The 27116-nt window shown below is 37.9% G+C and overlaps 2 protein-coding genes across 3 annotated transcripts in view; one reads left to right on the top strand and one right to left on the bottom strand.

The window, feature by feature from the left end:
- POLE2 (DNA polymerase epsilon 2, accessory subunit) overlaps positions 1–11068 on the bottom strand; it is a gene marked incomplete in the record, with an annotated part of 205906 nt that extends 194838 nt beyond the window's left edge. The window contains 4 exon segments of the mRNA XM_053697663.1: positions 1895–1972; positions 6257–6332; positions 8838–8938; positions 10983–11068. Of these exon segments, the coding sequence (XP_053553638.1) occupies positions 1895–1972; positions 6257–6332; positions 8838–8938; positions 10983–11050 (323 nt within the window).
- Positions 11069–24168: 13100 nt separating this feature from the next.
- Positions 24169–27116, top strand: part of KLHDC1 (kelch domain containing 1) — a 542525-nt gene continuing 539577 nt past the window's right edge. Inside the window, exon 1 of one of the 2 annotated variants that reach the window (XM_053697655.1) lies at positions 24169–24472. The gene's annotated coding sequence lies outside the window, so the exon portion shown is untranslated. The remainder of the gene's footprint in view (positions 24473–27116) is intronic. The other variant, XM_053697661.1, reaches the window with a different exon arrangement.

Below are 27116 nucleotides of genomic sequence, written 5' to 3'. Positions count from 1 at the left end.
CGTGATCGCAAGAGAGAAAAACATACTGCGCCACAATAGAAAGCGCGCAAGTTCCGCTGCGCTGCCGACATAAAAAATATCCTTATGAGCCAGAACAGAGTTACTCAATATTAAGGCACACAAACATTATACTATGAGGGCAAATAAAGTACACTATGAGCCCAAGCCTAGTATCCATCTCACAAGCCAGCCTCAACCAAAAGGGATATATTAGTTAACCCCTTTAGTTCCAGATCAATCACAGTGCCTGACAGTGCTGTCCTCCGTTACATCCCCTAATAAAAGGGATTATTAAGTCCCAATCCTTGTCCACTGAATGATTAACCCCAAAAGTACTGAGTCCTTCAAACCTAGAAGGCAAGAGCACTTACCTGTGGACCCAGCTGCAGGGCAGGAACAGCTCCTCAGGTATGACAGACTTAGCCAACCTCTGACAGGGACCTGTAGGAAAAGAAAAGCAGAGTTACCAAACCTTGTTTTCTATAGAGTAGCATAAATGTTGGAAAGGAAGCAAGGACTACCTCGCCATCTTCCAACTGCTAAAAGTCACCATTACTCTTACTAAAGAGGATTACATGGACACAGCATATCACAAATCCTTGCTTGCAGGGAAAAGTACCCATTAAAGGATTAATATCTTCAGACATCCTCCTGATGTACAAGGCAAAGAATGGCTGAGGGTTTATGGGAAGTGGGAGTGAAACTTAAACAGCTCTGCTGGGGTGTTCTTTGCCTCCCCCTGGGGGCCAAGAGTTGAATTCCCACTAGTAAATAGAATGATTTGTGGACTCTCCATGCTATTGGGAAGAAATCAGAATTACCAGAGACAGGGATTCATATGCCCACCAGGCAATTTCTATAGCTCATAACAATAAATTATTACCAGGTGAGCAGGATCTAATTAAGATTAAAAGGGAAAGTCAACACCAAAATAGTTATTGTTTAAAAAGATAGACAATGATTTCACTACCCATTCCCCAGCTTTGCAAAACCAACATTGATATTAATATACTTTATAACTTTTAAACTTCTAAATGTATGCCTGTTTCTAAGCCACTAAAGACAGCCTCTTATCGCTTGCTTTTTTTATTTGCTTTTCGCAACAGGAGACTGCTAGTTCATGTGGGCAACATACATAACATTGTGCTTACGGCCGTGGAGTTATTTAGGAGCACAACACAGCACTAATTGGCTAAAATGCAAGTCAATAGATAATAAAGTCATTTGATCAGGGGGCTGTCAGAAGATGCTTAGATACAAGGTAATCACAGAGGTAAAAAAAAAATAATGTATTAATATAACTTAGTTATGCAAAATTGGAGAATGGGTAATAAAGGGATTTATGTATCTGGTGAAGCACCCCAGTGGAATAATGGGGAACACAAAACATATCCATTGTAACGGGACACGTGCAATGGGCTTTAGGACCGTAGATAAAAATGTTATACATGACAAATTAAAGAACTAGGGTGAACAGTGAGTCAAAGTGTTGTATTCTCTACCCAATTTATATTTGTAATAACCATAAAGATATTATTCATGTACAGATATGATTATTGTTATTGTATGCTCCCATGCTTTATGAGGTAATATGCAGAATGTAACTTATACTGTTTATTTTCTAATAAAGAAAACCTTTTAAAAAAAAAATAAAAAATTCTGGTGAAGACTGTCACTTTAAGTTACCAAGTGGTGTACATACCTATTACTCTATAGAGTGTTTATATTTTTTTGTTTTTCCTATCCACAATTCTATCTAGATCACTTACCTACTGGCAGGAATACATTTTAAAATTGCCTCTTAAATACAAAGGAAACAAATTACTGCTGTCCCTTTAAGATGAACCAGAAAGTTAATGGTCAGTTGTACTTATACTTGCATACACTAACTTACGGCAGAAACTTCTTCCTCTCTGAATTGTAGACATAGCGTGGTACATCAAATGCTCCAATGATATTGAAAATATGTTCTCTATTGAAAGCAAAAAAAGGCAATATTAAAATCTGTCTGATATAGTTTTGTTATATATGTTAAGGTATCTGATAAATTGTCTAATTTATGTTTGTAGTGATGGTAAATAGTCATTTTTAAAAAAAGACATTGTACAACAACTTTTTATTTGCATAAATGTTTTGTAGATCCAGTTATAGCGCCCATCTGGGAGTGTTTTTGTAACAATGTTTAGTTTTTTTTTGTTTTTTTTTAAAGCTTTGTGACGATTTTCAGATGTATACGCTCATTTACAGACTACTGTTGGCTTTGGCTTGTCTAATCTGTCTTTTCATATGCAGGGAAGGGGGGGTGGAGTGTCTGCTCCCAGCCCCTTTAACTGGGTGTCCCAGCCTTACCACATCAACATTGCTAAACTTGAAGCTTCTAAGTAAGTTTTTAAAAAGGTTTTGTACTAGATTTTTAGATCAGTATCTGTGCATTCTCTTTTTTATAGTAGTGTCTATTACATACAGTTATATGAAAATTGGTGTATACTGTCCCTTTAACCGAGGACATCTTCCTCACTCTCAGGTGTCTTTTTGCCTGTTTTTTCAATACCCATACTAAAAATATGAATGGCAAACATTTTCTCTGTAGAAAGGCTATGCAAGTTAGAAACAAAGAAACAATAGCACAGATTTATCTCCCATTTATCCCCCCCCCATAATTATCATTTCAATACCTAACAAATACTTGCAGGGTCAGCCCTGTGTGATGGTTTTAATTAAAAAAAAAAAAAAAAAAAGTTTTAAATACAAAAACAAACATAAAGGAACAATTTCCCAAATATTTAAAACTCTGCAGTAGGTTTAACAGTTTATGAAAGTGCGAGCGGACATGATACGATGTAGTGTATCATGTCTGCCGCACATCGATAAATGCCGCTTTTGGCATTTATCATTGCACAATAAGTTCTTGTGAACTGCTTGTGCAATGCCGCCCCCTGCAGATTTGCGGCAGGGGGTGTCAATCAGCCCGATCGGGCAGGTTGATGTCCGCAGTCTCAGAGCAGGCAGACAAGTTATGGAGCAGTGGTCATTAGTCCGCTGCTTCATAACTGCTGTTTCCGGCGAGCCTGAAGGGTCATTCGGAGCTTGATCATTCGGCCCCTATGGGTAAAAAAATATTATAGCAATGTCCCTTTAAATGATCTTCAATTCAGTACTATGCTTAACATACTTAATTGCCGTTTCAAATGCAGTTCTTGCATAGAAAAATAAGCAAAACCTGTTAATATTTGTTTCAGAGACGACTCCACTGCTGTTTTGAAAAAAGGGGGTTATCAACGGCACTACTATACAAATGTGTATTGATACTCTATATTTCATTGAACCCCTTATCAATATTTAGTATATGTGGGCGCTATTCCCATTCAGATCTATATTACATAGAGTAGGTGCTATGTAGTATTCAGCATATGAAAAAAACACACAGTAGAGAGGAGCTCTGACTGAAAAGACTACAGGTTCAGCACTCAAAGGGTTAATATAGAGTAAATTTATCAGTAGTGTAAAGACTATTGTGTGAGGCACATCAGAGTGTCTGATTAGTTAAGTGAGCATGCGTGTTCTACGTTAAAACAACTTTTATTCTTATCAAAACTAAATATAAAATGCTGGATAGTTACTTTAAAAACACACTCAGATGCTGAGAACTAGTGAAATAACCTGATCACAGTGGGTTAAATATAATTGTGTAGAAAATATATTTGCAAATAGTCTGCTTTAGCTTTATTGTATCAAATCACTTCATATTGGTACAGTCTCATAACAAAAAAGCTTTAATCAGATAGTTGGTCATGGATAAAAAGATACTTAATTTTTATTATTATCTGTATTTATAAACCATCTATGCATCTTATAGTTGTACACAAGAGTCGCTAAATAATGTGGATTTGCTAATATATTAGTGAAGCTCTAATATTCTGGTTCAACACTTTAATCACTTTGAGGGTGTTAAGCCCTGTGTATTTAAAATAAAGTATTAAATATACAATACACTGTGTTTGAGAACAATAGTCATGTAGTGTTAACACATTGGGAAATTCACCCCTGGTTTTGAGGCTTTAAATACCAGTCTGGTATATCGAATTTACTCGTTTTCAATAGGAAGTATATGTGGACTAACACAGTAAAAAAACATTCACTCGAGTTGGTTGAATCTAATATAAGAAATGGGTTCCCATTGTTACCATGGTAACGGTTAGTAATGGTAGTTAACGATACTCCGTGTGGGGTTTATGCTACTATTAAAACACTGTTAGGACAAGACATCACTCGGTCTGTTATATTGTATATGATGTAATCAGCCCACAATCTCTGTTTAACTTATGTGCTTGTATATAGACTGGCTCGGCGTTGCGATATAGATATATAAAATGCAGGCTATTCCAGTTAAGCAAGAGACCGTAGGTTATGTCTGATATATAATATTAATAACACCACAAGCTTGTCTAAAACTAGTGTTTGTTACGTCAGATATACAATATATATTGGAGCATAGCCCACTGGCTCTATTGAGAACCGAACACAGCTGATTAAATCTCTCACACACACTGTGAGTGTGTTGACACGCTGTGCATATGGATAGTATATAGCCGACAAATTATTAGCCCCTATCCGTTTCTCTATAGAATGATTCAAATGTGGTTACCCAATTCTGAACAAATAGCTGTTTAGAGTGATTGCTAGTTTTACAGAGATATCGATTACAAGTGAGCCCCACTAATGAATATTTAGCTCAGGTAATCCATTGCGCTCTTGGTATAGAAGCAACTATGTGCCCACAATTACAAGTTATTAGATAAAAAAAATATAATCAGATCATATATTACAGCATTCAGAGGCTATTCTAAAAATACAGGAGCTCCAGGACATATGCACAGCGTGTGAACACACTCACAGTGTGTGAGAAAGATTTAATCAGCTGTGTTCGGTTCTCAATAGAACCAGTGGGCAATGCTCCAATATATATTGTATATCTGACGTGACAAACACTAGTTTTAGACAAGCTTGTGGTGTTATTAATATTATATATCAGACATAACCTACGGTCTCTTGCTTAACTGGAATAGCCTGCATTTTATATATCTATATCGCAACGCCGAGCCAGTCTATATACAAGCACATAAGTTAAACAGAGATTGTGGGCTGATTACATCATATACAATATAACAGACCGAGTGATGTCTTGTCTTAACAGTGTTTTAATAGTAGCATAAACCCCACACGGAGTATCGTTAACTACTATTACTAACCGTTACCATGGTAACAATGGGAACCCATTTCTTATATTAGATTCAACCAACTCGAGTGAATGTTTTTTTACTGTGTTAGTCCACATATACTTCCTATTGAAAACGAGTAAATTCGATATACCAGACTGGTATTTAAAGCCTCAAAACCAGGGGTGAATTTCCCAATGTGTTAACACTACATGACTATTGTTCTCAAACAGTGTATCGTATATTTAATACTTTATTTTAAATACACAGGGCTTAACACCCTCAAAGTGATTAAAGTGTTGAACCAGAATATTAGAGCTTCACTAATATATTAGCAAATCCACATTATTTAGCGACTCTTGTGTACAACTATAAGATGCATAGATGGTTTATAATTAATACAGATAATAATAATAAAAATTAAGTATCTTTTTATCCATGACCAACTATCTGATTAAAGCTTTTTTTGTTATGAGACTGTACCAATATGAAGTGATTTGATACAATAAAGCTAAAGCAGACTATTTGCAAATATATTTTCTACACAATTATATTTAACCCACTGTGATCAGGTTATTTCACTAGTTCTCAGCATCTGAGTGTGTTTTTAAAGTAACTATCCAGCATTTTATATTTAGTTTTGATAAGAATAAAAGTTATGTTTTAACGTAGAACACGCATGCTCACTTAACTAATCAGACACTCTGATTTGCCTCACACAATAGTCTTTACACTACTGATAAATTTACTCTATATTAACCCTTTGAGTGCTGAACCTGTAGTCTTTTCAGTCAGAGCTCCTCTCTACTGTGTGTTTTTTCCTCCACTGCTGTGTTGTTTGATAGAAAGAAGCCTTCATAAGCATAACATTAAAACATAGTTTAATTCACCAGTGAATAGTGCTCTCTCTGGTCATTGTCCAATAATGTAATTTGCCATGATCTATGAAATTATTTTTCTAAAAAGTTATTGCAGCAAAGGTTAATACATTTTCTCCAATTAACAAATAAAAAGCTACGTTTTATTTATTTTTTTCTTACATTGTTTCATCACATGATCTGCTGCATTCCTGTACTGCCGCTTCTACAACAGACTGCTCAATCATATTAGAAGACACTATAAAAAAAAAAGTCATACATAATATAAACATTTGTTAAATTTTCAAGTCACTTTTAGATAAATAACATGAGCATATGGATAATATAAAAGCCTTTTTTGTATAGAAAACATCTTCAAAACCAATAAATATGTCTAGTAAGAAATGGAGCAATTGGTTTCCTCTAAGTTGCTAATAGATCCTTTAATATTTAAAGGGACACTGAACCCAAATTTTTTCTATCGTGATTCAGAAAGAGCATGCTATTTTAAGCCACTTTCTAATTTATTCCTATTATCAAATTCTTTTCATTCTCTTGGTATCTTTATTTGAAATGCAAGAATGTAAGTTTAGATGCCGGCCCATTTTTGGTGAACACACTGTTGTTCTTGCTGATTGGTGGGTAAATTCATCTACCAATAAACAAGTGCTTTCCATGGTTCTGAACCAGAAAAATATTTTCAATATAAAGAAAGCAAGAGAACGAAGAAAAATTGATAATATTTTCAAATAAAGAAAGCAAGAGAACGAAGAAAAATTGATAATAGGAGTAAATTAGAAAGTTGTTCAAAATTGCATGCTCTATCTGAATCACGAAAGAAAAAATTTGGGTTCAGTGTCCCTTTAAGTGTTTAACAAACCTCTTAAATTAAAATGCTCTGGGTTTAAAATTACTTATTTAACCTTTTAACGCCGTTATGCCGCTCTATTCCGTCATAATTACACTGGGCTTTAAAGCCGTTATGATGGAATAGAACGTCATAACAAACGGTTGTCCTGAAGCCTTCTGTGCTTCTAGGACTTGATCGCGGTCTGGAGGGCGTTCCTAGGGTTGTAGGGACGCCCCCAGATGCGATCCAATAATTGAAATCTCGCGATCGTATGCACGATCGCGTAGTTTCAATTTGTCTACATCGGAACAGGTGTTACGATGTAGGCACTTTCACCCTGTCACTAAAGGGTTAACCAGAAATTATGCATAACAATACTTAGAATGTGGAAGAGCACAGTGCCCTCTATGACAGATTGGAAAAAATCATGTCACTCTTATGTTATTATTTTGATACCATTATCAATCAAATAAACATATAGATGAGTACTACTCCATTAGGTTTATATGGGATGAATATGTTGCATATTAATCATTAAATGTTTCCTTTCGATGTCTCCCTGTATGCCCCTTCAGAACTTGAAAATTGAGATTATGTACCATGAACTAGAGGTTTATTTCTTTTGAGTCTACATTATGTTCCCAGTTGTTTCATAGGTTACTGTGTGCTTTATAATTTTATGTAGAATAGATGTGCAGCTATATCAGAACAAGTTGCTAAGTTATTTACTTTCAGTGCTCTGTAAGTATATATATATATATATATATATATATATATATATATATATATATATATATATTTTAGGGTTGCACCGATATTAGTATCGGTACCGATACCAAGTATTTGCATGAGTACTTGTACAAATGCACCGATACTTAAACCGATACCTCCACTTCCTACCCATATGCTATCTTGTGGCGTTTTTTCAAACTGTATGTTCCCATTTCATTTTAAACTGGAGTGGAGACTCAACTAAAAATTGTTTACTACTGTTCTGCCGATACAAATTGCTGTTATTTGTATTATTGTAGGAGAGATCACTGTACCTCGTTCAGACAAATCCCTGAAGTACTGGGCAGTTAATAAACAGATTTCCAGCTCTGGCTAAAATGGGCCAAAAATATCTTTCTGCCCCATGCAGTAGTTTGGAAAGTGAAAGACTGTTCAACTTAGAGTCGAACCTCCATACAAATGTCAGATTGATGTTATATAACAGCCCTACAACCCAATTGCATCACCCCTTTAAATTTAATATTTTATTGTAATATTTTTTATTTATAAACATGTTCAGTGAACTTTGTGACAAATAAAACTGTTTTATTATTTCATAATGTCTTTTGAATTACAGTCCTTTATAATTATAAAGAAGGAATCTTAAATAATTAGTCTGTAGTGTGCTTGGTATAATGTCACATGACATTAAAAAAAAAAAAAAGTATCTGTAATTGGTATCGGCACTTTTACTCGGTCATAAAAAAATGGTATTGGTGCAATATATATATATATATATATATATATATATATATATATATATATATATAAATAAATAAATAAATAAATAATGTTGAAATTTTTTATTTGAATTTGCAGAAAAAAACAAAAGAAAATTTAAAACGACTTTCCAATTTACTTATATTATCAAATTTACTATGTTCTGTTAGTATCATTTGTTGATGAGCAAGTAAGTGAGCTTAAGAGCAATATATTGCAACAGTTTTGCAAGAATACTTTAATACAGCATTTTTATAAAATGTATATAAACTGTGTATATATTCAGACCATGTTGTACAAATAATTAACTTTTCAGTCATGTTGAAGTCTTACTTTTCACTCTTAATTTGACAAGAAAGTCTGAATTGACCTATTACACTTACAAACCATTTCATATTTTGTAAAATTATTTAATGTACTTACATGGCTGCTTTTCAACAGCATCTATTATGTTGTCAATTACATCTTCAAGTTCTACTTCATTAACCGATCTTAGGACTTCGCAAAGGTATTTACCGGCCTCTCTGAAAAACCAAAGCACAACACATCCATATTACTATTAAAACAAACACGTATGAGTACAAGGGTACTGAGAAATACATTTCTCAAAAAAAAAAAGGCAAAGTTCACAATCAAGTTTTATTTCAGATTTGAGAATAGTACATTCTATTTGAGTCAACATGGCAATAACGATTTAAAGGGGCAGTAAAGTCGAAATTAAATTCTCATTATTAGGAAACAGATGCAATTATAAATTACTGTACAATTTACTTTAATTCTAGTATCAAATTTGCTTTATATAAATTTGAAGGAATAAACCTAAGTGGGCACATATGACCAGTTGCTCCGATTACCTATAGCGTTATGCTGATGATACCCAAATCTATCTTTCCTCTCCTGATATCTCTCCCTCTATACTCAACCAGATTTCCAACTGCCTCTCTGCAATTTTCTCTTGGATGTCTTCACACTACCTCCAACTCCAATCTGTCCAAAACTGAGCTGCTTCTTATTACCCCCCCCCCCCTCTTCGAGACATCCAACACCTGACATTTCTCTGATGGTCAGAGACTCTATTCTCAACACCTCACCCCGGTTCTCTGTCTTGGGGGTCACACAACTCAGAACTCGCATTCAACCCACACATACAAGCGCTTACCAAATCCTGCCGTGCACAAGTATGCAATATTTCCAGAATTCGTCCCTTCCTTACTTAAAAAAACTACCAAAATACTAATTAATTCCCTCATTTTGTCAGGTATTGATTATTGCAATCTACTTCTAAATGGCCTTCCAAAACACCGCCTCTCATCCAATCTATTATAAATGCTTCAGCTAGACTCATCCACCTAAGTCGCTGATCTACATCAGCTGCTTCACTCTGCCAGTCTCTACACTGGCTCCTCATAGACCTAAGAATACAATTTAAAGTATTAACCCTAACTTACAAAGCACTCAACAGTCTAACTCTCAACTATATTTCCCATCCCGTCCTCTTCGATCAACCACTGACCTACGTCTCTCTACTCCTGTTATCTCTACATCGCACTCCCGTCTCCAAGACTTCTCACGTGCTGCTCCTGTCCTCTGGAACTCTATACCACGCTCCATAAGACTGTCTCTCAGACGTTCCTTGAAAACCCACCTATTCAGAGAGGCTTACCATCTCTCATCCTAACCAAAATAATTCTTGAACTGCCTGACTCACGGCGGCAACTACAATCCATGTGACAAGCTACTCCAAACCTTATGTCTCTGCACCCCCAACCTGTAGACTGTGAGCTCTCCGGATCAGGGCCCTCTTCCTCCTGTACTAGTTTAGTTTGTTTTGCATTTTATCAAAAATCCTTGTCATTGTATTCCCCTATCATTGTACCCAGCGCTACAAAATGTTGTGGCACTACACAAATAAATAATGTGTGTTCTATTTGCTCCTTTACTTACAGGTGGATTTATTAGGGACAAGCATATGGAAACGTTTGCTGTTCTGCTACTGGTGAGAAAATAAAAATGAATGCCCTTATTTATTGCAATAAGAAATGTGTAGTACAAAATGTCAGAGCATACAAGATTGGATTTACAACATGTGCTAATTTCCCTTTATTTCCATTATAAAAAATGCTTTTCCTTACTGTAATCTGGGGGGGGGGGGCAGATTTAAAATTCTTCAGCTAGGAAATGTTTACTGATAGGGAAGAGCTAATGGGCATCATTTGCTGGCTTTATTTGTGATTGCACAAGCACTCATGTAATGTTTAGCAATCATCAGAGCAGAACTTACCGCTAATGTGCACAAGTACAGTATTAAAAATTGTGATAATATAGTTCAACCAAATAACCAAGCAATTGTTGTTTGCTTTTTACATCTAATTTAAAGCAGACAATAGGTTTACTTATATTATATGAATCATCTTGCAATTTGCACCAAGGTACTGTATATCAGACACCGCTGTCTGGGAAGTGACAAAATCTATAGAATGCGTGAGAGCTCCGGTTATAAAACCAGTTTATGTAATAACTACACGGATTAGACGGCAAGATACATCAGTTGTGTGTAATATTACTCACGCCCTGAGCAGAAGACCGTGCATTTTGAAAACAGAAGTCACTTTGCTCTTCAGCTTGTCAGTTGCCATTGCTAAACCTTCGCGCCAAACCTACGTCAGATACTACGTAAATTCCGTAAACTGCATTTGCTAGTGCTACTTCCGAAACAATAATAATCCGCATGCGTGCAACATTGGTCCAATAGTATTATGCAGCTGGTTCTTTCAACCAATAACAAAGCACTATAGAAAATCTGCCCATGTGTGCTTTGGTCTGTCCATCAAACGTGAATCTTATTTTGCAAGCAAGCCAAATAATGTGCATATTTGTTATTATATATTAACTGTAAAATGATATCCAACAACTATAATATGTTATATAATAACTATAAAATAGACCAGCCGTTCAAAGATATGTATAGTACATTATTGAGACATTAACAATCATTTCTCCCTGAAGTTTACATAAATGTACACCGAATATAAATTATTGGACCCATCAATAAAATAATAAAAATAAATGCATAAACAGAATTGTATTGCAATGTAGAAATTGGACAGTAGGCGCCGCTCTTCCATAAAAAAAAGAAACTGAATCTTCTGAATGCTGAAAGCAGCCTCAGATTTCACCGGGCACAGTGGCGCGTGCCTGTAATCCCAGCTACTTGGGAGGTTGAGACAGGAGGATCTCTTGAGTCCAGGGGTTCTGGGCTACCCTGTGCTATGTCGATCAGGTGTCTGTACTAAGTTCGGTATCGATATGGTGACTCTGAGGGAGCTCGGAGCCACCAGGTTGATCTAAGGAGGGTGAACCGGCCCAGGTCGGAAACGGAGCAGGTCAAAACCCCCGTACCGATCAGTAGTGGGATCGCGCCTGTGAATAGCCAGTGTAGGACAGCCTGGGCAATAAACTGAAACACTGTCTTTTTTTTTTTTCTCCTACAAAATTATTTTAATTTCATTTATCACCTTTAATAATGTATTTGATATTATATATTCTTGCAAGACTTCTGATGCACAACTTCATGCATTAATGCTTTGCTCATGCTACTTTCACACATTTTAGATGACATTTTTGGTATTATTTGCTTGCGTCTTAGTATTTATACTATTTTATTTTCATGATGCTAAGTCAGTGTCAAGTCAGATCCTAATAAAACCACAAAAAGTGCATGCAAATTGCAACATCTGTCTCGTTTTCTTACTATTATAAAAATAGTAACAACATGTGCATCTAGTAACAAAATGTGGAATAAAACCAAGTATTCCAAAAGAATTAAGCAAAATTATTCATTAAAGGGACAGTACACTGTAAAATTGTTTTTATATGAATGTATTTTCAATGACTTGTTATACCAGCTGCAGAGTATAAAAGTTATGAGAAATTGCATTATCAGGTTTATTTGTGTATATGAAGTAGCTGGTTTTGTGCTTTTAAACCACAGCCTATTACAAATGGGTTGAGCTTCAGGTAATATCAGATCTCATTATGTTATCACTTTTATGTACACAGACTTGCTTCCTTATCTTATATTTGTTTAACCCCTTAACGACCGAGGACGTGCAGGGTACGTCCTCAAAAAAAAGGCAGTTAACGCCTGAGGACGTGCCCTGCACGTCCTCGGTGTGGAAAGCAGCTGGAAGCGATCCTGCTCGCTTCCAGCTGCTTTCCGGTTATTGCAGTGATGCCTAGATATGGAGGCATCCTGCAATAACTCTAGATGGCCATCCGATGCAGAGAGAGCCACTCTGTGGCCCTCTCTGCACCGGGCATCGATGGCCGGTATCGTTGGTGGGTGGGAGCTGACTTGGGAGGCGGGTGGGCGGTCATCGATGGGCCGGGTAATGTAGAGGGGGGCGGGATCGGGGGTGGGGGCGATGGGGGCACAGTCAATTGGAAAGTTCATTAAAATTGCATATTCTTTCGGAATCATGAACATTTAATTTTTAACTTTACTGTCCCTTTAAATGATATCTGTTGCGTGTCGTGTAAACTTTCTAGTATTGGAAACTTAATTTGTGTTTCAATTTAAATTTCTCACACACAAGGATAACTAAGAAATTTGGAAAAAATTATGTTTTAATTCCACTAAGTTTAAGGGGACAGTGAACATAAAAAATAATCTTACATAATTATGCACTAAACACCTGGGGGGAAAAAAGATTTGCGAGATTTTAGCCCCCAAAGATATACTTACCTTGCTTTCCTCGCCAATCTCATGGTCTCGATGTCTAATCACAGTGCGGCCAGATTGTGCTATTTAACTAAATTTAGTGTGCTTGCACTCTGGGTAAAGCTTGTAAAAATAATACACGCACACATAAATGTGAATCGACTATAAATTATATGACATATCAGGTATGCATAAAACAAATGAGTCGGGGGCGGAGCTTGCAGCCGAGCTGGAAAGACCCACTTCAGCTCAGCTCCGACCCGACTACAATAATTTAAAAAGTTGAATTATAGGGCCCAACAACCTACAGAAAGCTCTTCAGAGTAGAAGGGCAGTTGGTAAGAACATCGCCTGAGACCCATGCTGGGGGGGGGGGGAAATAAAAATCACAGATTAGCGGATTACTGCTGAGACTGGACCAGCTGTTACCGACCTACCTGTGGCCATTTCCTCAGATACGGAACTGAAGGGACTACACTAACGTGAACAGAGGCACCAATACAACACAAATAACGAAAGACAACAGCGGAGGTTTGCCCCGGAGGGTTCCACATACCGCACTCGGCCATGTGGCTCGCAGCAGCCAGTGACGCACCTCCACCAGAGACCATCAGATATCAGAGGACCCAAGACTGAGGGAATCACACTACCTCCGCAACAGTTCGTAAGTCTCTCTCACTAAAAGATAGCAAAAACACACGGGCCACCCACCCTAGAGAGCAAGCTGAACTCAAGGCATCCATAAACAGGAGGGCACAGACTGTATATAGAGCAGCAACAGTGGACCTTACACAGCAATCCAGATGTAAAGGGAGAGGGAGGAAAATATACATATAACGCCCCTTGAGAAGCTAGCTGCGGTCACAGTAAAGGACCAGGCTTACGGCCTAACGTTACATAGAGGCGCAAACCAACATTTTAACTCAAATTTAGCTACGCAGCTAAGGCTCCGACCACACTGGCAATTCCTAGCAGTACCCAAACTAGTCTCTGTGTCTACTTGCCTCCCACACAGCATTAAAAACTGCAGTGCATCAGAAATAGTAGACCTGCTACCCTGGAGATAATAAATTATTAGCTGTCAATCAAAGTACTAATCTTCAAAGGTACATCACACCCTCCCCATTGACCTTAGCTATCTCCTACAAGACAAACTACTCAGCTTAAAGACCACAGTTCTCTCTCATCCCTTCCTTTCTGCACGTCCCTAGTGGATATTCATCAACTACCCTGCCATTCTACTGCCCTGTATGGGTACGTCCCTTTGAGAGAGGACTGCTGTGCTCAGCCCTGACATACCATACTGTAGCCTAGGGATGTTGATGTTTACCAAAATGTAAAAAGCAACCGCATGCCCGGACCCCAGTCAGTCATCCAACTATTCGCAACATATCTCAATATATTGTTGTCATCTAAATCTCGACTACCATACAAAAACTCAAGATGTTGCAAGCATTTACGAGGAAGCAAAAATCACAAACAACTCCAAAACGCACAGTAGCAGACTATTTTAATCAACCAAATACATCAGACCAAGTTGGCTCAGAAGATGAGCGCTCTGATAGTGGTAGCCTCAATGAAGCACCGATTGGAGCGGCACTGACACAAGCATCCTGTCGTCTATCACAGTCAGATAATCTCTCTAATAACTTAGTAGACTCCATAAAGTCACTACTGGCTTCCCACCATGACTCACTCTCTAAAAAAATTGAAAGAGGCCATGCAGACCTAAAAAGAGATATTGCAACGATAGGCGAGCGTACTGACAATCTGGAGCGCAAGCAGGAAGATCTGATGGTGGATCACTCTAACCTGCTTAGCTACTCTCAGGGCCTAGCTTAACAACTTATGGATTTAGAAGCCAAACTTGCGGATCTAGAGGATAGAACCTGCTACAACAACATCTGTATAAAAGGTATCCCTGAAACTGTACTCTCTCAAGAGCTAGAGAGCTATCTGCAAGATGTATTTGTAGTAGTGATAGGCCCCAATCTAGACAAAGAAGCACTAATAGATAGAGTACATCAGGCTCTGAGACCACGTGCGGCAGAAGGAGATAGGCCCAGAGACGTCAATGCCAGCCTCCACTATTATACCTTCAGAGAAAAATTTCTACGAGCTCTGACCAGAGAAAAAGTACTACTGGATATGTTTGCATGCCTATAGATCTACCAGGACCTCTCACAGCATACTCTTCAACTACGTCAACACTATCAACCTTTCACCAGAATATTAAGAGATAAATAAATCAAGTACAGATGGGGGTTCCCAGTACGATTGTTTATTACCAAAAATAGACAGCAGTTTATAGCTTCCTCTCTGCAACAGGCCAGGGAATTCTTACAAAGATGGGGATTTCTGCCACATGATCCAGATGATCCTCCATTGGAACCTGACAATAACTTGAGACTTTGAGCATCGGCCCCAGAGTGGCGACTATTACCCCAGAGATCTATGATCAACGTTAAGACCGTAAAAATATAGTCAGTACAATTCGCTATGCATTTCTAAGCGCTAACCACGCTTTTTCCTCAGGCAAGTAGTGACTACTTGCCTGAGGAAAAAGCGTGGTTAGCGCTTAGAAACGCGTAGCGAATTGTACTGACCATATTTTTATATGTTTTATTTGTAAATTGTCCTTTACAAGGTATTTTATCAAATATATACATATTTTTTTTAAAATATACTGGAGTCTCCTTTTCATTATTTGCTGTTTGGAGCGATGTTGCATTGTAGCAGAGAACAACCTTGGCTATTATGTGCACTGGGTCACTACAATATACCTAGTATGCTCAATTTGCACTACAGTGTGCAAAACACTCTGAGTATCCATTTGTTGGGAACAGCTAGTGGGTTTGTAATACCTAATTTATCTGCACTAGGAGTCACCCTCTTTATTCCTTCCATATTCTAGACTGCAGAATTCGATTCTGATTCCAGGAGAAGCTGCCATTGCACTGGTGCACAGTTTACTGGGACACTGCTGAGTTCCCGGTCCGTTTATCTAGGCATTATCTTTGCCTCTACATTTTGTGCGTATTATTTCATCTCACGCTTATTGTCTGTGGCATATTGGCTACACTAGGAGGCGCCCTTTCTCTTTTTTTGTATATACACCTAGATCAGGTGGGCTTTGTTTATGGAAGACAGAGTACAGATAACACTTGCAGACTACTCAACATCTTCTCCAAGGCAGCAGATATGGGTCTACCTCTACTTACCCTGTCCTGAGACGCAGAAAAGGCATTCGACAGGGTGAGATGGAGATACATGTTTGAGACTTTGAGAACTTTTGGTGATTTTTTTTTCACAGCTATTGAAGCACTATGTACATCCCTGACAACAGTGGTTAGAGGTATGGGTTTCTGATCCCCTAAGATTCCCATTAAGAGCGGGACAAGACAGGGATGTACCTTATCGCCACTTTTGTTTGCCTTAGCCAAAGAGCTGATGGCGGAAGCTATTATACAGAATAGGACAATTCAGGGCCTCCAGCTGCATAAAACAGAACAGAAGCTAGCGGTTTTTGCAGACGATTTGACAATCTTCATTACAGACCTGTGGACCTCACTACCGCCCTTAATGACTTTACTATAGAGTTCTTTGGTAAGATTTCATATCATAAGGTCAATGGGACCAAAACAGAAGCATATTCAAAAAACTTAGGTCAAGCAGAACAGCAAGAAATCCAAAGATTCTACTCTTTCAAATGGTCAAATAGGAAGATCCGACATCTAGGGGTGTTCCTCTCACATAATAAATATATAATTATTAAAGATAACTATAACACTATGCTCAAGGAGATAGAAGCTATGCTCAGATCGAAAAAGTATGATGAAATATCCCGGATGGGGGCGGATAATGACACTAAAGATGATGATCCTTCCTAAACTAACGTACATATTCAGATGCATACCAATACAGGTACCAGCGCCCATCCTACACAAATTTTAGGCACCATTCAACACATATGTTTGGAATAATAAAAAACCTTGCGTGGCGGAAAATATCCTACAGTCCTCATTAGAGAGAGGAGGGTTGGGACTCCCTAGTGTAAGACTATACCACAAGGCTGCAATGATATGTCTCAGCCTGGGATCAGGGTCTTCCACCCACAAGGTGAATAGAACTGGAACAAGCATCATTACCAGCCTATGTCAATCTCTCTGACTTCCTTTGGCTCCCCCCACATCTGACGAAGGGGTGTCAACTAGCCTGGTTTAAATTACATCACAACTCTCTTATTGCCCCACTCCCCTCTCCAATTCATTCCATTGCTGGCCTACTTAAAGGGACAGTCAACCCAAAAATTACTGTTACTTATTTAGATTAGTTAATTAACAATCTTTACATCAAACTCTAGCCCAATTTTCTTCTAAATAAACTTTGGCAGAAAATACACTTACTAGATCTCATCTGAATGTTTTGAAATGGCCACCTGACTCCTCCTTCTCTGACGTCTCCCAAAAGCTTGATCTGCAGCACTAGTACAAGAACTTCTCGTCCCTGCGCGCTCCTTTCATTCAGTTCATTGTGAAACACATATGGCACCCCCCCTCACAGTATCTCCCCTCACTTTCAGAACGTTCTGTCTGCAGTAACTGGCCGATTAACACAGCTAGTGCTCTGTGATACTATTTATTTATGAGCTCTCAATGCGACAATTTGTAATTTCAACTCACGTCAAGGGGATTGTTCACCAAACTGCTTCTGTGAGAGCAAACCCCCTAAAGTGTTACTATATGCTACACAGGGGTTACATTTCCTGGGGCCGTGTACAATGTGAGTTTTATAGCACTTTCCCCTGGAAGCCAAAGTACAGCTGTGCTCACGCAAACAGAACTACTGCTCAAACACTTTTAAATTTACTTATTGGATTTGTGCAAATTCTAGCATCTGTATATGTATCTGTATGATTTTTCCAGATAGCACACCTAGATCATAAAGCTATACATTTAAATCTGTGCTTCCACTTGTTTTGATCATAATAACAACTTGACATAACGTTAGAATAATGCCTCCATGTAAGGGAAAACATTTCTCAGAGTGCACCACAGGACTTCAGACCGTGGCGTTCCCCAGAGCATCAGCGAAGCGGAGTTTAGATGTGAGGCGAGAGATGAATTTGATCCTCTGCACTATAAGACGCCCATGTCTGCCCGGATTCTATTGCCGACCAGAATGAGCCCCGGCACTTCCCTAGCCCCAGAGCCCTCCACCGTCAAGGATTGTCTCTCCTCCAGGGTTAGGCTAACAATGATCATAGGGGTTAGAGACTGGTTTGTTGTTCTGAAAGCCGTTTATCAGCACAAGGAATATTCTGACAACATTGACGTCTGCGCCCCTGAAACAGCAGCAGATAGGCGCTTAAAAAACATAACGCTCTTGGTGCTATACAACTCACATTGTACACGGCCCCAGGAAATGTTAATCATAGCAAATGTTCTGAAAGTGAGAAGAGATACTGTGAGGGGGGTGCCATATGTGTTTCACAATGAACTGAATGAAAGGAGCGCGCAGGGACGAGAAGTTCCTGTACTAGTGCTGCAGATCAAGCTTTTGGGAGACGTCAGAGAAGGAGGAGTCAGGTGGCCATTTCAAAACATTCAGATGAGATCTAGTAAGTGTATTTTCTGCCAAAGTTTATTTAGAAGAAAATTGGGCTAGAGTTTGATGTAAATATTGTTAATTAACTAATCTAAATAAGTAACAGTAATTTTTGGGTTGACTGTCCCTTTAATGGCCTATCTAATACCCATATCCATAGCTAGGTTAAAACTGGGATCTCTCCCTTAATAGACTTCAATCAGGATGAGAAATTATTAACATATCCAGAAATGCTGAATAGACTGACTCTTCCCCCTAAACTTAAATTTGAACTACTATACTTAAGATCCCTAATGAAATCGTGGGGCCTCCTAGTAGATAGACTTTGCAATGTGATTCCCTGGGAGATGAGGTGAAAGGCAGTCCTGCAATTGTTTAAACCCCTTTCGGCTCATTATAAATGCCTGATGGGAGATCCCACATTATCAAAAACAAGACACATGGTGGCCTGGGAGAAAGAACTGAAACAGACTTACACAACAAAGACTGGACTAGGGCTATCTGCTTAACCAAATTGGCCATGCACTGCGTGACTATGTATGAACTCTACTTTAAAATGCTGACCATATGGCATTTAGTTCTATCTTAACCACAGGAAATCTTCCCTGAACATTCTCCCAAGTGTTGGAGGGGATGTGAGGAGCTGGGAACCGTTCTCCACATATGGTGGTCTTGCTAGACCTTCCGTAGATAACACATCCGCCTTGACCTTAATACACCTTGACATCAAAAAACTCCCTACACACAAACAATTCCTACTTCTCTATATCCTAACCTCAGCCAAAATGTTAATAGCGAGAAATTGGAAAAAAGCAAACCCTCCCAGATGGCAGTGCGTGGTAGACTACATGAACTATGTAAAGTGCATGGAAGACTATGTCTTCAGAACCAGAAGACAGACAACAACCTTCTGTTTATTATGGGAGACTTATTTATCCAATAAAAAGACAGCGAGATAAAATACAATACAAATACACTAGCCATAAACATACATAATGTACTGGACGTCACCCAATCCATGCTCACCTTTATTAACTCGCATATCTTTACCCCTTCTCCCCACTTCTAAAACATGAAACCTCTCCCACCTCCTCTTACCCCCCTTCCTACAGTTCTCCCCCCCCCCTAATACCAGCTATATGTTATCAACTTTATATACGGTGAGAAGCACTGACTCCTTATAAGTCGTAGACTATTGTACGCACAACTTTCTATGCTGTTCGTATATACAAAGTATGGTGCAGTTAACCGCTTACCTGACGTTCATTAATTTATGTATCTAAATTCTGTTTGTGTTAAGAACTTAAATATAAAAGGTTGTAACAAACATTGATCCTTAACCACAGGCTGTAATAATACCAATGTATCCATGTAAAGCCTGTAACTTAGCCCTTCAATGACACCAACAACAAATGTTTGTATTTATTTTCTGATTGTATAACCACAATAAAAACTATTTTTAAAATAAAAAAACAAAAAAACAAATGAGTCATTTCTATAAAAGAAACTGAATTTTGTTGCTATGTAGAAATTGGACAGATGGTCCTGCTTTTACAAAAAAAAAGGAACTCAGAAACTTCTGACTGAAGCACAATACCTAAAACTACTAGTAGCTGTAAAGCAGCAAGCAAAACCTGCTGGGCAAAATGGTGCGTGTCCATAATCCCAGCTACATGGAAGGCTGAGGCAACATGATCTCTTGAGTCCAGGGGTTCTGGGCTACTCCGTGCTATATCAATCAGGTGTCCGCACTAAGTTTGGTATCGATATGGAGACTTTAGGGGAACTCAGAGCCACCAGGTTGATCTAAGGAGGGGTGATCCGGCCCAGGTCGTAAAGAGAGCAGGTTAATACCCCCGTACCGATCAGTAGTGGGATCGCGCCTGTAAATAGCCAGTTTAGGACAGCCTGGGCAATAAAGCGTGACACTGACTTTTTTTTTTTTCTCCTACAAAACTATTTTAATTTCATTTATCACCTTTAAAAATGTATTTGATATTATCTATTCTTGCAAAACTTCTGATGCACAACTTTATGCATTAATGCTTTGCTCATGCTACTTTCACACATTTTAGATGACATTTTGGTATTATTTGCTTGCGTCTTAGTATTTATACTATTTTATTTTCATGATGCTAAGTCAGTGTCAAGTCAGATCCTAATAAAACCACAAAAGTGCATGCAAAGTGCAACATCTGTCTCATTTTCTTACTATAATAAAAATAGTAACAAAATGTGCGTCTCTAACAAAGTATTCCAAAAGAATTTAAGTTAATGTAAAGTTGAATGAATGAGTGCCCGGTTTTTAAAAATACTCTTAAAAACAGAGGCACTTTCATTCATTAAACTTTACATTGCAGCCTATATTTAAATAGCTTTTTCTTTAGGATACCCAGACCGGCGATTCTCCGCCTGCAGCTCCTCTGTACTTAGCACAGCAGTGACGAAACTGGCTTCCTCCAATCATGGCGTGCACCCCAAGTCGTCCAGCTCGTAAGGTCACGCATTGGAGGAAGCCGGTTTCGTCATTGATATGCTAAGTACAGCATTAGAAGCGGGTGGAGGATCGCCGGTCTGGGTTTACTAAAGAAAAAAGTATTTAAAAAAAAACAAAACAATTCAATGGAAATTTTAATTAATGAAAGTGCTCCTTTTTTTTTAATTTTTTTTTAAAAACGGGCAATCATTCATTAAAATTGACATTCACATTAAGCAAAATTTATAAAATAAGTCAATTGGAAAGTTCTTTAAAATTGCATATTCTGAGGCCCATTTATCAATCTCCGAATGGAGCTTGAGGGCCCGTGTTTCTGGCAAGTCTTCAGACTCACCAGAAACGCAAGTTATGGAGCAGCGGTCTAAATTCCCTACATTAAATACAATTAAATAAATTAAATAAAATTAGCTAAATTACAAAAAAACAACAAAAAACACTAAATTACAGAAAATAAAAAACAAATTACAAGATCTTTAAACTAATTACACTTAATCAAATAGCCCTATCAAAATAAAAAAAAGCCCCCCCAAAATAAAAAAAAACCCTAGTCTAAACTAAACTATCAATAGCCCTTAAAAGGGCCTTTTGCGGGGCATTGCCCCAAAGAAATCAGCTCTTTTTCCTGTAAAAAAACAAACAAAAAAAAACACCCCCCAACAGTAAAACCCACCACCCACACAACCAACCCCCCAAATAAAAGCCTAACTAAAAAAAACCTAAGCTCCCCATTGTCCTGAAAAGGGCATTTGGATGGGCATTTAGCTCTATTGCAGCCCAAAGCCCTAACCTAAAAAATAAACCCACCCAATACACCCTTAAAAAATCCTAACACTAACCCCCGAAGATTCACTTACCGGGAGAAGTCTTCATCTAAGCGGCAAGATGTCCTCAACGAAGCCGGCAGGAGTGGTCCTCCAGACGGGCAGAAGTGGTCCTCCAGACGGGCAGAAGTCTTCATCCAGACAGCATCTTCTATCTTCACCCATCCGGCGCGGAGCGGCTCCATCTTCAAGACATCCGGCGCGGAGCATCCTCTTCCAACGGCGTCTTCTTGCAGAATGAATATCTGTTTAAGTGACGTCATACTAGATGGCGTCCCTTAGATTCCGATTGGCTGATAGAATTCTATCAGCCAATCGGAATTAAGGTAGAAAAAATCCTATTGGCTGATGCAGTCAGCCAATAGGATTGAGCTGGCATTCTATTGGCTGTTCCAATCAGCCAATAGAATGCAAGCTCAATCCTATTGGCTGATTGGATCTTCTGGGGTTAGTATTAGGATTTTTTAAGGGTGCATTGGGTGGGTTTATTTTTTAGGTTAGGGCTTTGGGCTGCAATAGAGCTAAATTCCCTTTTAAGGGCAATGCCCATCCAAATGCCCTTTTCAGGGCAATGGGGAGCTTAGGTTTTTTTAGTTAGGCTTTTATTTGGGGGGTTGGTTGTGTGGGTGGTGGGTTTTACTGTTGAGGGGGTGTTTGTATTTGTTTTTACAGGAAAAAGAGCTGATTTCTTTGGGGCAATGCCCTGCAAAAGGCCCTTTTAAGGGCTATTGATAGTTTAGTTTAGGCTAGGGTTTTTTTTTTATTTTGGGGGGGCTTTTTTATTTTGATAGGGCTATTAGATTAGGTGTAATTAGTTTAAAGATCTGTAATTTGTTTTTTATTTTCTGTAATTTAGTGTTTGTTTGTTTTTGTAATTTAGCTAATTTAATTTAATTTATTTAATTGCATTTAATGTAGGTAAATTTATTTAATTATAGTGTAAGGTTAGGTGTTAGTGTAACTTAGGTTATGTTTTATTTTACAGGTAAATTTGTATTTATTTTAGCTAGGTAGTTATTAAATAGTTAATAACTATTTATTAACTATTCTACCTAGTTAAAAAAAAATACAAACTTGCCTGTAAAATAAAAATAAACCCTAAGCTAGATACAATATAACTATTAGTTATATTGTAGCTAGCTTAGGGTTTATTTTATAGGTAAGTATTTAGTTTTAAATAGGAATAATTTAGGTAATGATATTCATTTTATTTAGATTTATTTAAATTATATTTAAGTTAGGGGCTGTTAGGGATAGGGTTAGACTTAGATTTAGGGGTTAATACATTTAATATAGTGACAGCGACGTTGGGGGCGGCAGATTAGGGGTTAATAAGTGTAGGTAGGTTGCGGCGACATTGGGGGCGGGAGATTAAGGGTTAATAAATATAATGAAATCCTGGGGCTGACTTGTGCTGTAGTTTACAAATCTGTCAGTAGATGTCACTCTTTCAAGGATTTATACTATTTTATTTCGTTTTCATTAATCTGTCAGTGTGAAGTCAGATCCTAATATAACAACAAAAAAGTGCAACATATGTCTCATTGTGTTAGTATTGTTTGTATTATAAACATTTTTTTAATATAATTTACCACCTTTAAAAGTTTATTTGATGTTATCTATTCCTGCAAAAGTTCTTTTGCATAACTTTATGCATTTGCCATTAAATAGGCTGACCATATGTCCCGTTTTGAAAGGGACAGTACCGTTATTTTATGTTTTTTCCCCTGTCCCGTCTTTTCTTTATTAATAGTCATTTTGTCCCGTTTTGAGGGTTATCAGACCGTGCGGGCAGCGCAAGTGTAATTTTTTATTGCACACACACCACTTAAATTTTTTTTAAACTCCCCGCCGGCGGGGAGGGCAGTTTTTTTAAAAACTTTTTTTTTTTTAACTGCAGCTGGGTTGGGGTTGGGTGGCCGTTCCCACATGATCCACAGCATGCAGTCTTCATTCAGTCTTAGCAGTCTATGCCGCCCGTGCTCTTCAAAATTAGGGGCATGTCATTGATAGGTGCCTATAAAGAGTCAGTGACAGTAGGTCAGTACTGAGCCTAGGAGGGAGACTGGTCACTGGTCAGCGTGAGGGAAGTTAGATTACTAGCTAGCTCAGCTGCAGTAGTGCCAATACTTTACTAGTAACTTACACTCAGGACAGGCTCAGCACAGGGGTCGGCAGGAGTCGGACTAAAAATATCTGAGATTCAGTCAGTCATCATCTGCCTTTAGCCGCTGCTGGTGTTACCAGACACCAGAGAGATAATTCTTGTTGCCATCTTCTTCTTGTTTGTGTCACAGACGTGTAAAGTGAACATACAAACTAGTATTATGGTCTGGTCTGGAAGTAGATCGATTCAACTGTCTACAGTCTATGTTCTGAACTTAAGCTTCTGCAAGAATTGTGCACGGCCAAGGTAAGACCAGTGTCTGTGCCTGGCAATCAATTAAATTAAATTAATTGTCATTTATTATATCATATGCTTATTATTATTATGCTGCTGCAGTGCTGGTTGTAGTACAGGCGTTATAAAATAACGGTTATTATCAAGTAACTATGTAGTTGCACATTTTTATCAGTTCTTCCACCATTTACATGTGCAACAATGATTTTGGGCAACTCATCTAAAAAAAAATCTACAACTACTATCCAGATATTCAAACCAAACGCAAGTTCAGAGGCTTTTATCCTTTAAAATCAGTTAATATGGGGGAATTTGCCTTGACAACATAGGATAATCTCACTTTTTTAAAGCATGTTTGTTGTTTGTATGATAAATTAAATTGCAATACTTTTGTTCACAAGCTTCAGAATCAGCTCTTCTTATTATATAAGCATGTTCTCTTTGATTTTCTTTGTTTAAACAACAAATTTGGCTTGGGTATCCATCTGTTTAAAAGTGACAATGAGTCTGAGACAAGTTCCATAATATATATTAATATTAATGAATATTGGGGGGGGGGGGGGTCATGATGGATGTGATCTAATGGAGGGAACCTTCGTCTTTAGAATGGTTATTGGATAAGTAATTTTATTTCCCTTAACAACATTTATAATAAAAAGCATTTTATAGGGTGTCTTTATAAGTCAGAACATTTGTGCTTTATTTTTATATAGATTTGCCAATTTTCTGTGTGCATCAAATTTTAAGTAAAAATAATTTGATATACATGATACATCAGCCCATGGAGTGTGAGAAGTTTTATTATATGGTGTTGCTGTGTAAATTTGTTTCATCAGACAAATATTCATGGTGCAATCATGATGAAATACAGACCCCCTCTAGCTCTACGTCTACCTAAAATTTTTGTATGAGTTCTTCTGTCACTGAAGGATAAATGTTGGCTCAATAGTTTAAATTCATGTCATAAAAGTTAACTTTTGTTAAAATCTTACTTTATTTCATATAAATAAAGAATATTAACCCCGTCCCGTTTTTGACCGCTCAATGTCCCGTTTTTGTCTCAAGGAAATATGGTCAGCCTACCATTAAAGGGCAAATAGTAGTCGCAAAGGGGTTAACCCCTTAGTGACCAGACCACTTTTCCATTTGTTGACCGTTTGGGACCAAGGCTATTTTTACATTTCTGCAGTGTTTGTGTTTAGCTGTAATTTTCCTCTTACTCATTTACTGTACCCACACATATTATATACCGTTTTTCTTGCCATTAAATGGACTTTCTAAAGATACCATTATTTTCATCATATAATTTAATAAAAAAAAAAAAAAGTATAAAATATGATGAACAAATGGGAAAAAAAACACTTTTTCTAACTTTGACCCCCAAAATCTGTTACACATCTACAACCACCAAAAAACGTCTATGCTAAATAGTTTCTATATTTTGTCCTGAGTTTAGAAATACCCAATTTTTACATGTTCTTTGCTATTTTGAAAGTTATAGGGAAATAAATACAAGTAGCACTTTGCTATTTCCAATCCTTTTTTTTTTCTTCAAAATTTGCAATAGTTACATTGGAACACTGATATCTGTCAGCAATCCCTGAATATCCCTGACATGTATATATTTTTTTTAGTAGACAACCCAAAGTATCGATCTAGGCCCATTTTGATTTATTTCACGCCACCATTTCACCGCCAAAGGCGATAAAATAAAAAAAAATATTTACAAACAGCTTGTGCAATTATGGCACACATGGTTGTAAATGCTTCTCTGGGATCCCTTTTGTTCAGAAATAGCAGACATATATGGCTTTAGTGTTGTTTTTTGGTAATTAGAAGGCAGCTGATTGCTGCTGCGCACCACACTTGTATTATGCCCAGCAGTGACGGGGTTAATTAGGTAGCTTGTAGGGCGCTTGAAGGGTTAATTTTAGCTTTAGTGTAGAGATCAGCCTCCCACCTGACACCTCCCACCCCCTGATCCCTCCCAAACAGCTCTCTTCCCTCCCCCACCCCACAATTGTCCCCGCCATTTTAAGTACTAGCAGAAAGTCTGCCAGTATAAAAAATAAAATTGTGTTTGTTTTTTCTTATTTTTTTTTTTTTAATGATAGAATTTATGCAGTGTAGGATCCCCCCTTCCCACCCAACCTCCTTGAGCACCCACAAACAGCTCTCTAACCCTCCCCCCTCTCAGTATTTGGTGCCATTTTGGGTACTGGCAGCTGTCCCTTTAACTTAATTTGTGTTTCAATTCGCATAAAGTACAGGATTCTATGGTTGCTAATAGCTTTATGTGTATTCACAAATCATAAAAGAATGTTATCTTTTCCATCAGCACAAGGCTTCTAGAGGGTAACGCTATATAAGAAAGCTTATGGTTGACTTGTGACGCAGTTTACAAATCTGTCTGTGTCTCTCTTCTAATTAAAAAAAAAACTTCTATTTTAATTTGAGTGCCGTCAGAAGCTGAACAGTTTCTAAGTAGAGTGAGTAGCCTATTGTGCTTGTCAGGCACTGTGGTGTGTGCTTGTAATCCAAGCTGCTTGGAAGGCAGAGACAAGAGGATTCTGGACTATCCTGTGCTATCTCGATCAGGTGTCCGCACTAAGTACGGTATCAATATGTTGATTCTAGGGGAGCTCGAAACCACCAG

Source organism: Bombina bombina, chromosome 1 (genome assembly GCF_027579735.1).
Source record: "Bombina bombina isolate aBomBom1 chromosome 1, aBomBom1.pri, whole genome shotgun sequence".
NCBI classification, from domain to species: domain Eukaryota; kingdom Metazoa; phylum Chordata; class Amphibia; order Anura; family Bombinatoridae; genus Bombina; species Bombina bombina.
Note: the sequence above shows the minus strand (reverse complement) of the source record. Positions and strands in the feature narration are given on the sequence as shown.